We start from the raw sequence: 12,743 nt of genomic DNA, 5'->3' as shown, positions 1-12,743 counted from the left end.
ACAACGCACGCAGGCACAAACACACTCTTACAAACACAGGTTCAAACACACTTAGTCACTCACAGGTTCAAAACCACTCTTACACAGGCGCAAACAAACTCTTTACACACACGGGCACAAACACACTCCTACATACACACATGGGCACAAACACACTCTTACACACACAGAGGCCCAAACACACAAACACACACAGGCACAAACACTCTTACACACACACACACACACACACACACACACACACACACACACACACACACACACACACACACACACACACACACACACACACACACTCTTACACACACACTCTTACACACACACTCTTACACACACACTCACACACACACTCTTACACACACACTCACACACACACAAACACTCTTACACTCACACACACACAAACACTCTTACACACACACTCTTACACACAAACTGGCACAAACACACTCTTAAGCACACAAACAGACACACAAACAAATAGACACACCGACAGACAGCACAGCCTGGAGCCTGACAGCACCGAGCTCCTCATCAGTGATGTTTGTCACTGTCTTATTTCTGTTGCTCAGTAATGGTCTTTTAGTGCTGCCTTTCCAACTCTCCCACTCTCCTTCTCTCTCTCTCTCTGTAACTCCCTGGCCCTCAGCCTCTCACCTGCACTCAGTCAGTATCTCTTTCAAACTCCCCTATCTCTCCCTATGCTCTCTCTTTCTCCCTGTCTCATTCCTTCTTTTTTTTCTTTGTGTTTTTCTCTCCCACCTCCCTCTCCCCCGTCTCTCTTTCTTTCACTCTCTCTTGCAACCCCCCTTTCTTTCCCCCCTCTCTCTCTCTCTCTCTCTCTCTCTCTCTCTCTCTCTCTCTCTCTCTCTCTCCCTCTCCCTCTTCCTCTTCCTCTCCTTCTTTCTCCTTGCTCCTCTCTATCCGTCTGTCTGTATTTCTCCTTCTCCTTCTCTCTCGTTCTCTCTGTGTGTGTGTGCGTGTGCGTGTGTGCGTGTGCGAGGCCGGTGGGGCTCCACCCGGGCCCAGGCAGGCGATGCTCCACAGAGCGTGTCAATGGGTTGGAGACTGGGAGGAGAGATGCTTAATGACACGGCCTGGAAATACACTGGAATGCCGGAGAGAATGAAATTGGATGCATCCCAGTGTACACGCGTGTGTATGTGTGTGTGTAATGATATATTGAAATAGCTTGTGTCGCTCCGTACGTACGTACCTTCTAGCCGCTAAAGGCAAAGCGAACAAACATCCGCAAAGGCTGGTTCGTCTGCTAGGACAGACGGCCCCTTTAACAGGCGGAACTGTGTCAGTTGATTGTATTTGACTTATTCACGCTTTCATTTCACTCATTCATACTTTGGTACCTGTGAAAATAAAAACGGACAACGACCAGGTTTATCATTGCATTGAAAAAGTGAACTGAACGATAACCCGGAGTCGACAGCCTCCCCCCCCCCCCACCAGTGGAGCGGGACGGTGCAGGGAGTGTGGAGGGGGGGCTGGGTGTCTGAGGTGTCCCGCCGCGGAGGGGAGCACACACGAGCAGAGTCCGGACCGCCTTGTTGTAACACCCCCTCCTCTCTTATCTCCCCCGGCCAGGTGGAACGTGGTGGGGGTGCAGGGCTCCCTCATGAGCTACTTCTCGGAGCCCATCTACTTCTCCAGCATCATCCTGGGCAGCCTGTACCACGCCGACCACCTGTCCCGGGCCATGTACCAGCGCATCTCGGAGATCGAGGAGCTGCCCACCCAGTTCAGCCTCAACAGACCCCTGCTCAGCGGTCAGTGTCCCCGGCTCAGTATCTGCTGTTGTCAGTGTTTCCTTGGGAGTCGAGTCCTGGTTCAGCCCGGCCAGTCCCCCTTCTTTGCTCAGACCGCACAGAGCCCAGAGGACCTGATGTGATGAGATTGGATAAAAACTGGTTGAAAAGCGTTACTGCTCCTACTTTAGAGTCCTACGATCCTTCTCTACTGTACAGTAGTCGTATTAGCTTTGATATTTGTGTGTGTGTGTGTGTGTGTGTGTGTGTGTGTGTGTGTGTGTGTGTGTGTGTGTGTGTGTGTGTGTGTGTGTGTGTGTGTGTGTGTGTGTGTGTGTGTGTGTGTGTGTGTGTGTGTTTTATAAAATAAATTGAGGTTATATTAGAGTTGTTTGTGGTAAAGATTAGGTTGGGAATTAGATTAGGGAAGGAGATAAGGTTGTGTCAGGTATTAGCCACAATGCATGACTGTTTTACAGTGGCTACCAGAATAGATTAGATTACTTGAGAGCCAGGTGCAAGGGAATTTTTATCAGACATCCAGACACTAACAGAGGTTAATATTTAGCAGATTTGAAAAAATAATAATACTTCAGATTATTTACTCTGATTATTATGCATTTGCATTATTATTTTTAAATCCATTTAGTTTGTTATTTTGACTCCAGATTAGGCCTTTTACCTTTTTCATTGTGGAATTATTTTCTCTTTCTAAATGTTCCACAGTGAATGGTAAATGGCCGTTAGATGGTCAGTACTCTCTCCAGAGCGTTCCCATTGCCATAGGAGACCGCTAGTGGTCCACGGTTGAACTCATTGATTAGTGGTGACATTTACATACTGTGTCTGAGATGTGGTTCAACATGTTGGTTTATGCAAATAGTCAACATTTGCAAAGCGTTGTGTAAATGGTCTTGTAGATACAGGAGACAAGACTTGATGACTTACTATGTCATACATCAAAGGCTGTCAGCTTATGTTAATTGGAAAGTTAAAGAACACCTATGTGAAAATATAAAATAGTAAGACAATTATATAAGATAATGTGCAGAAGAATCATAAAAAAAGCGGCTAAGATTATATACAATGTGATATGGATTATGAATACCTTATTAATAATTCATTGCCAAATTCTTAAATATGTACGAGTTATTAATATAATATGTGTGTTCACATGAATTAAACACTACATGATTGACCATCTACAAATGGAGGCCAGGTGAGCCCCCACTCTAGTCCTGGTCTTAAGGCGACGAGCCAGTGGACTCCATCAGAATGAACCAGAGTTGAACCTCCCAAGGACTAGGGGGATGGGGGGGGGGGGCATAAGAGAGTGGGAGGGCTGGGCGTCCTTCCCGCGTGGCCTGTGGATCTGTGGGTTGTTCGGGGATAATGGCGGGGGAGGTCGTTAACCTTTTCCGCTTTAGAGGGTTTCAGTGGCGAAGGGCGCTGGCATAGCGCTCCATCCTCTCCTCCTCCTCCTCCTCCTCCTCGTCCTCCTCCTCCTCCTCATCATCATCATCTGTCACCTCCCCGGCTAATGGAGGCAGAGGACTGGAGCACGCACTCACATGCATGCCCGCCTCTGTCTCGTTGAGTGTGTGCACGTACACATACATGCGTATGTATGTGTACGTGCGCACAAACACACACACACACACACTCGCTCTCTCCCTCCTTCTTTCCCGCACCATCTCTTTACTAAAATGAGGGAAAGGAGAAAAGACTAAATCATGCGCAACATTTGTTCCAGATGACATCGTCTTCTGCCTGAGCGGTAGACGGATGAACCTGAGTCTCGCTGCCTATTATGAGGGCTGAAAGAGTGGGATGGATGCTGGATTTACTCTGAAAGTTACTCTGACTGTTACTTTGACTGTTACTGTTACTTGGACTGTTCTAAAGGTTCTCTGACTGTGGCGCTCACTGTTTAATCGCATGGTTCTGTGACTGTTCTCTACCGTACCAGACTTTTCTCCAACTGTTCTGTTTACTAGCTGTTTACTAACTGTTCTCTTCCCTCACACTTGTTCTCAAACTCTTCTCTGACTTTCTTCCATCTGTTACCTTCCCTGACTTGTGCTCTAACTGTTCTCTTACTGTGCTCTGACCTTCTTACCGCACTATTTGTCAACCGTCTTCAGACTGTTGTCGGACTACTTGCCTCCGGTGTGTCTGACCTCTCTCTGACCGCTCCCTCCCTCCCCCAGGCATCAGCAATGCGGAGGCGCGCCAGCCGGGCAAGGCCCCCAACTTCAGCGTGAACTGGGCGGTGGGCGACCAGGCCCTGGAGGTCATCAACGCCACCACGGGGAAGGACGACGTGGGCCGCGCCTCCCGCCTCTGCAAACACGCCCTCTACAGCCGCTGGGTGCGCCTGCATACCAAGGTAACAACCCAGAACCCTCCCGTCCCTGTCCCGTCTCCGTCCCTGCATCCGACCCGGACCCCAGCAGGATTTAGCACAGGGATTGCATATTGAAGACTTTAAGCTTTGTATCAGAAGCCGTTTAAAGTGAATACCGATGCAAGGCCAATAATATGCAGGCAGGGATAAGGTTATCTTGTTTTAAGACGCTTAAATGTAGGCTGCAAACATTGGGGATTGAACTCTGTACCTTTTTGACTAGGAGAGTGTACCTGTATGTCTTTATCTTTCTTTATTTTTAACCTACAGCTGTGTCCCTCAATGGATACATACACACACACATGCAACACACACACACGTACACAAAACTCAAACCTTTGAATCTTTTTTATTGCACTGATTATGGAGATCTTACATTTTCCGTTTTATTGCCAAAACGTGGGAAGATGAAAGCTTCTAGAAGGATCTATTTATCTCTCTATTTACATATTTTGTGTACACATTTCATTGTCATCAAGTGTGAAAAGTTGAGTTTAATTAAGTGGATTTAGGGATTGAAACAATTTTCAACTAAGTTTAAATTTGTTGTTTTCTTCAGTAAGACATTGTTGACCGGTTGTAAAATCCTTGAAAGAAATAATGCAATATGTGATTTAGGAAGCAAAAAGTTTCCAACTCCCAAGTTCCACTGTAGAATAGATCTATATTAATATTTACACCCCTAAAGAAAAGAAGGAGACAGGATGCCAGATTGAGAGGAGGCCAGAGTGGGAGAGACGGACAGAACGAGTGAGAAGGGGATCAATTGTAAGACAGATTGACAGAAAGTGAGAGGGAGGGACATTGGAGAGACAGTGCTCGGTTTGAGGCCAACTTTTCTGTCATTCAACAACTCCTCCGTTATTAACTGTGACGGCCTGTTTTTTGTCTTCTCTTTCCCTCTCTTCTCGCCCTCTGTATCCTTTCCCTCTCCTTTCCTCCATCTCCCGACCTCTCTCTCCCCTTCTCTTTTCTCCCTCACCCTGTCTCCTCCCCACTCCTCACCCCCCCTCTCTCCTCACCCGCTCCACCTCCTCCCCCCTCACCCCCTCTTTCTCTGCCCCTCCCCCCCACAGCTGTCCTCCACGTTGAGGATCAAGGTGTCCAAGCCGGGCTCGTACCACGAGGCCAAGCAGGCTGCGTCTGAGTACCACGACGCCAAGCAGGCTCTGATCAAGGCCTTCCACAAGGCCGGCCTGGGGGCCTGGGTAAAGAAGCCCATCGAACAGGACCAGTTCACCCTTACCTCCTGAGTCCCCTGGGCGTTGGGGAGCAGGGGGACCAGGGGAGAGGATCGGAACCCCGCCCCTTCTGGAACTCACAAACTTGTCCTTCACACACACACACACAAACACACATGAATACACGCTCAACCCACCACCACAAACCCACACCTCTTACCCAGGCCTGAATGCGACCCCACCACCCCCTTCCCATCGACCTGACCTGTGTGTGTGTGTGTGTGTGTGTGTGTGTGTGTGTGTGTGTGTTTTTGTGTGTGTGGGGAGGTGGGGTGCGTGTGTGTGGATGTGGACTTCATACACATTGTAAATATGTGTGTGTATGCGTGTTTTCAACAACGATACCCCCTCCCCCAACCTCATCTCGTTCTCATTCCTCATAGAACATCCTCAAACGTCATGCTGTTTTTTTTTATCATTGTTGTTTTGTTGTTTTAAAGATTATAGCTATAAATCGACTTAAAACTGGAATTTTATTTTTTTTTAGATTTTTTTATGACGTTTTTATCAGATATTTCCTTATTGCATTCATCACTCCTTGTTTTTTTTGTTTTTTTTAAGTAAAGACATTATGTCTATTGAGTGCGAAATGTAGTTTTTACCTAGACAAAAACAGGCAGATTTATTAAGTACCTTTTATTTTTTCATTTTACTTTTAATTTAAAAATGATGCGTACTTCTGAAGGATGTAAATCTAGTAGAAAAGGTTAAATACTATAAAACGTGTTTTAGTTGTGTTTTTTTCTTAGAGCCTTTATTAAAAAGAAAGACCTGATCCTAAGAGTTGTGGCCCTCAATTATTTTAATTATTATATTCCTATTATAATTGGTATGAATTATATTTTGTATTAATTACTATGAATTATAGTTTATATTAATTACTATAAATTATTATTTGTATGAATAACTAAGAATTATATATTTTTAGCAATGAATTGATGATAATGAATTATTTTTAATCATTTCTATCAATGATTCATTCATTCCTCACCATTTGATTCCCAATATTCCCCTCATTCTTGTATATGTGTCTTTTAAACGTCTTTAAGGCCATTGTCATTTCATTTTTATGAAAACATGAACCATGGTGAGATACTGGTGAGAGGCTGATGACACCCCTCCCTTCCTAACAACCCCCCACTGCCCCCCTCTCCCAGTTGTGGCCTATGGTTGGGGTGGGGTCAGTGGGCTGTAGGAGGGTGGTGTGTGTGTGTGGAGGGGCTGCACGCCAGGGCTTTGCATGGGAACTGAACTTGGAGAAAAGTCTTGAGATGGAACGTTGTAAATGAATGCCAGCATCTTGCTACTCCACAGGCAGCTTTGAATCTCTCTCTCTCTCCTTGCTCCCTTTTCTAGATGTTTCTGTGTGCATTTGAGTTTGAATGATTTTGTTTGATTTCGGGGGAGTTTTGGTTATTAAACTGGGTTGTGTTTGAGTAGATGAGGATTAGGTGAAAAGGTGGTTCTCTAATTTGGGACAAATGGGAACAGCACTGCAGCTAGGGTTGTTACAGCAGACACCAGGAACCCTAGAACCCCTTGAGGAATCCACAGTGTGTCCACCATGCCACCTTTTCCCTCAGACCAGGAAATGGAGATGGCTAGGCCTCCAACTCCGTCTATAGCAGGGGTTCTTAAACCTTTTCATTTCAGGACCCAAAATACAATTTCTTTGAGTCTGTTGGACCCAGCCCCCGCACACTCAGAAAATGCTGAAAACATCAGAATTGGCAATCCTTTTCTTAAACGAAAGCAGTACAATCCTGGCGTTTTCTGCGTGTTCTGTGCGTTGTCAGGCACCGCCCACAACTCCAACGGCATCTCGACCCATTTTGGGTCCTGACCCATAGTTTAAGAAACGCTGATCTATAGACACATTCTCCCCCCTGGAAGGGGGCGTATTCCTCTCCCATTTACATTGCCCGCTGTCCCTCCCTCCCTTCCTCCAGATAGCGATTGTAGCCCTTCCTCCCTGTACATCTAAACTCTATTTAAACTGCAGTGCCGCATATCATCAGAGGGAGGAGGACTTCCTGTTCAGCTCATTCTGCAGAGTTTGTACACTAACATGGGTTCTATGCCAGAAGGGGTTCGGGAAGCAAACGCTCCGACCGCTAAACCAAAAGATGGCAAGAACGTCAACAGGGTTGACGTGCTAAGGGCGTCGAGAGTGAGGTTTGCCCTGGAAGACGCCTCAATGTCAATCAGCTACACGGCCAGTAACGATGAAAGACCGTTGGAGCACCATCTTTGTCATCTCACCGTCTCTCGTCCTCTCTCCCCATTGTTGCTGCAATATCAACTCCTGAACTTTGACCTCCTGAACGTTACAGCAAGTGAAAGAGCATCGCCAGCCGGTGGCGTTGGTCGCGCGAGCCAAGCGTTCCTCTCTCTTTGTGTTTTGGTTCTGTGAGCAAAGGTTGTGGAATCCTCACCAAAGATGCTATCCCTGTGTGTGTTTCCCTGCCATACTTGCTTTTCAAAGACTTTGTTTTTCTTCTCCAAATCTCTTTTTAATCCAGATTTGTTGGCATTATTTTTGTTTTTTTTGGAGGGATCTAATGAACAATGTACTGTACCTGAATGATTTGTACAAAGAAAAAAAAAAACGGAAAGAACAAGGGAACCCTCGTATTCAGGATACCTTCAGAAAACGTCTGGAAACACCTGTACCTGTCAGTTGCTAGGTGTACAAATTGTAAAGATACATCTACACCTAAATGTCATGTATATAGCCAAAAACCACAAACAAGCTCTGACCTTTGTAAAACCATTTGCTCTAATCATGTAAAGAAAAAGAAAAAACGTAAAAAAAAAAATATCTATCCATACCTGCACTCTTTACTGTCAAACTGCTGGGACAGTGAGTGGTGATTTTATTTCTTTCCCGATCTGTTGAAGGGATTTAATGTGAAATGCAATGGCTCCACTGGGCTGACCCAAGCTCCAGGTAGCATTCTGGCTGGGCCACCCAAGCCTACATTATATGCACTCACGGAAACAATGAGGTGACTGGGTCGTGGCATATGTTATGTCACACTTTTTTTAATATATATATATATATACACACATAGATATTAATATGTATATATGTGTGTGTGTATATCTATCGATATAGATATATAGATATGGATATATCTATATAGATATATGGATATATCTACATAGATATATTACCAAATGATGTTTTAACTGTGTGATGCATTGTAAATGTGTCTGCGATGCCCTGTGAGTTTGGTACTAGCTGGAGATTGTAGTTTAGTTTCGCTAGGAAGTGACATGCACGCAGAGAGAGTATAGCCCCGGAGTCCAAGGAAGTAGTTCCTCTGCCCCGGGAACCAAGCAAACCAACACAAGACATCACCTGAGAAGATCAGTAGAAGAGAGAAAAAAAACAACAACCCTTGTTTGATTTGGATCACATCCCTGAAATCTGTGGGACCAAGCTCTCTCTTACCAGGCAGAGTGATGACCCCCATCAGAAGCAATACCCCCTGCCCCTCCCCCCACCCTACGACCCCTGGTGTCCCCGCAAACTCCTTCCCACCAGGAACAGGAAACGGTCCGTCCCCCCCGTCCCCCCCGCTTCAATGCCCCCTTCTCGGTTCCCGCTCTTTTCTGATGTACTCTCTCTACTATATACTTCTAGTCTTCTGTCTCTGTCCCAATAGATTTCTAGATACATTTCCTGTCTCCGTCTCCCGTCTCAGTGTTGAGACGTTTTTTTTGTTCGTAAAGACTGCCTGCTTCTACTTGTATTTATCTTCTTCCTTTTTCTTTTCCTTTTTTTTTTTGGACTGCACTAAAGATGTCAACTGATGATGTCATGATGTAAACCATCCCCCGTGCTGCGGATTGGATGGTGACTATTATAGCAAGAATTGAACTGCTCCCCCTCCCCCCATCCTCCTCTCTCACTTTCTCCTCTTCGTCCACAAAGAGGGCTAGTCCCCCCCCCCCCCCACCCCCCCCCCCCACCCTGTTTGCAACTGTGGTGGGAAGGGAATCACCGTCTGACTGACGAAAAGGGTTGGGGAGGGGGGGGGGGGGGGGGTCGCTCTTGTACGTTGGGAACTCCATCCTTGCCCCAAATAGCTCTCTCTGTCTCTGTCTCTGTCTCTGAGTCTGTCGTCTCTTTCTCTCTGGCTCTCTCTCTCTCTCTCTCTCTCTCTGTCTCTCTCTGTCTGTGTTTCTCTTTCTCTCTCGCTCTTGCTCTCTCACCTCTCTGTCTTCTCTCTCTCCCTCTCTCTCTCTCTCTCTCCATCTTGGCGCCAGGTGTGTGTCTACCTCGGTCGCCCCAGCCTCCTTGCATGCCCTATCCACACTGAAGCTGCACCTCGCATGATTAGGAACTCCTAAAGGACTTCTGTAGAAATACGACAAACGGAAACAGATGAAAATAGATCTATAACAAAATGAAGAAAAAATAAATAAAAGAGATCCTAGTTTACTTTTGCACACGGTTGAGGTTCTTTTTCCATCTGACTCAAAGCTTTCTTGTTGTGTTCTCCTCTGTGCGTCTCTGGCTGTTATTTCTACATGAATTGAGAAGAAGTTGTTTGGTTAGGTTTCGGGTTTTAAAGGAATAATTCACATTCTAAAACAATAACAAATCCCAGGTTGCACCACTCTTCCCAACCACAATATTTATAGAACTGTAGCCTACTTTGAGAGTTAATTATTCCTTTATGGCTAACTATGGTAAGGGAAGGAATGCTAGGGAAGATGATTGGAGGTGATCCTAACCTTACTAAAGTAGCACTAACGACGTATGCATTTTAAAGAAAAGACCACTGAACTGTAGGAGAAAATACTGAATGTGTGTTTCCGAGGCCAAGAATTGAATAGTGGTCGGACGATCAATAGCAAATCATATATACAACCTTATCTTTCTTCTCCCAGTACTCCATGGCCTAGATAAGTAGATAAGCCAATACTTCTGGTATGTGGGTTTTATCTAAACACCATCTTGTAGAGTTTCTTCCATTTGAAATATTTGTATGATTTAATTATATTTATGATTGGCAACAATGACTAACCCGCATTTCTTGCTTTTAACCAACCTTAAATCTACCCATCATCTAAATTAAACCTTACAATCTTTGTTGAAGATACTACCACACACAATATGCTTGATATTAATAATCGGACTCAACATTAACATTTGTTACCTTGCACCGTAGATTCATGTTCTCAAGTTGTATATCTATATAGGAAAGTGAAGAAGTCTGCTACTTCCGGTTTAAAAGCATTTCCAGAAAGGTGTACTATTGGCTGTGTACACTAACTCATAAAGAGTGGGACGTGGGTTTAGACCAGGCCCTTGCTCCTATGGAGCCAAATGTTTCTGTATTTTCCAAAGCCTTTACACCTGCTAATATGGGAGTTTACTTTCCCCTTAATGTAACAAAACCTTATGGAATATTTTTTAGGCATAATTTCTGCAGCTCTTAACCTTATAAATATCCTTGCTGCCAAACGTAGGAGATGATAATAGACAGTAAATAAAATAGTAGGATGGTTTCCACTCAATACAATGCAACTCACAATGTTTAGGTCGTCACAGAAAACTATCGCTCATTGAAAATTCTACGATCCTTTTGCAACAAGGAGAGGACCGTCCTCAACTAGTGCCATTTTTTCAACCAACAGCCCAACATCCAAAGCAGGTTTAAAATGTTAAACATTTAAAAACCTGTGTCTGTGTACATCAATGTGCATGCATTTGTTTACGTGTCTGTTTTTGCATGCCTCGCTCATGTGTGTGTGAGGCAAGAAGTGTCCCTGACAGAGATGACAGGTCATTAGGAGCTGGTGGGGGGGGGGGAAGCGGGGTTACAGATGGGTAAACCAGGGATTCAAGGACCATATTTCCATTTCAATTTTCTGCTCAGTGGACTTGATGTATGTTAGCCAATCCCACCCTCCCACCACCGCACCGCCTACCCCATTGGTCAAGAGGATACCTTGGCACCACTACAATGGGTTTTATTTCATTAATTATTGCCTACAATTAATGATCATTGGTTATTGTTCTTCACGCAGTCGAAAGTTCAGGGTTGACAAGTTCTACAATTCCCAAAAATCATTTCCATGGAAAAAAAATTGGGGATAACCATCCATCCATTCATTGATGGAGCCATTCACACATTAATTTACAACAGGGCCATAAAAACGGACCCTAAAACTGATCCGATACGACCTCTCGTAGACCGGTAGTATCTGGTTGTATCGGGAATTTACCGCGCCCTGGTCACCTGCTATAAAACTGGCAAACCGTTTGTTTGGTGTGCACGGTGTGCATTAATGTGTGCATACAAACACAGTAATCTAGTCTCACCGTGTCTCCTCTCTACAACCATTTGTTGGTTCTGGGCTACTGCAGAAACAAGGCGGTGCAATATGGCGGGCTCCGGGGACGGGGACCTGCTCCCCATGTCGCTATAAAGGGCTCATTCTTAGGTGACCAAAACACAATCCTTCCAATGGGATTATACACTAATAAAAAGATCCTTACGAATATTATATTCCATTTCTGCCCAGTGAATAAGTGATCAAATTCTACAAACTGCACCTTTAATTTCTGGATTGTGTGTGTGTGTGTGTGTGTGTGTGTGTGTGTGTGTGTGTGTGTGTGTGTGTGTGTGTGTGTGTGTGTGTGTGTGTGTGTGTGTGTGTGTGTGTGTGTGTGTGTGTGTGTGTGTGTGTGTGTGTGTGTGTGTGTGTTGGTCTTCAATAAAGACAGTGGAAGGTAGAGGCTAATAAAATTCCAAGAGAGACGAGAGGCTTGGAGAAATAGAAGGAGAGAGAGATAAGGCACATTTTGAGGGGAGAGAGATTTATGGCGTATTACGTGGCCAGCTCTTCATTAAGGTCCTGTTTGGCAGCCAGCTCCTCTATTTGAATATCTAAACTGTCCCCAACACTAATGGCCTTGTGCCCTTGTCACAGCCCCGCTCAAAGTCAAGTGTGTATGTGTTCCTGTGTGTGTGTGTGTTAAAGTGAGTCATGTGTAATTCTTAATGTGTTGTGGAATTTTTTCTTAGTATTAAGAACCACAACAAACCACCAAAAAGTATGTTTCATGAATTGGTTATAATATAAAAAATTCTGGAAGAGGAACAACGCAATAACTCTTGATCAAGAGTCTAGTATTGGAATGATTGATTGTTTTGTCATCCCGAAAAGGGAGTTTTGAGGAACCCATCTCCATGCACTAACCCCTAAATTAGAACACACACACACACACACACACACACACACACACACACACACACACACACACACACACACACACACACACACATAAAAACCCACGAAAACATTGAAACAGAC

The 12,743-nt window shown here is 44.9% G+C and overlaps 1 protein-coding gene across 1 annotated transcript in view; it reads left to right on the top strand.

Moving 5' to 3' along the window:
* The window catches only part of LOC132449207 (double-stranded RNA-specific editase 1-like), a 41,025-nt gene extending 31,167 nt beyond the window's left edge, over window positions 1–9,858 (top strand). Inside the window, 3 exon segments of the mRNA XM_060040922.1 lie at window positions 1,600–1,781; window positions 3,971–4,149; window positions 5,244–9,858. Coding sequence (XP_059896905.1) covers window positions 1,600–1,781; window positions 3,971–4,149; window positions 5,244–5,420 — 538 coding nt within the window. The 3' untranslated portion in view covers window positions 5,421–9,858.
* Window positions 9,859–12,743: the final 2,885 nt, after the last annotated feature.

This window comes from Gadus macrocephalus, chromosome 20, assembly GCF_031168955.1.
Source record: "Gadus macrocephalus chromosome 20, ASM3116895v1".
Classification (NCBI taxonomy): Eukaryota; Metazoa; Chordata; class Actinopteri; order Gadiformes; family Gadidae; genus Gadus; species Gadus macrocephalus.
This window is presented reverse-complemented; position numbering and strand designations above follow the sequence as displayed.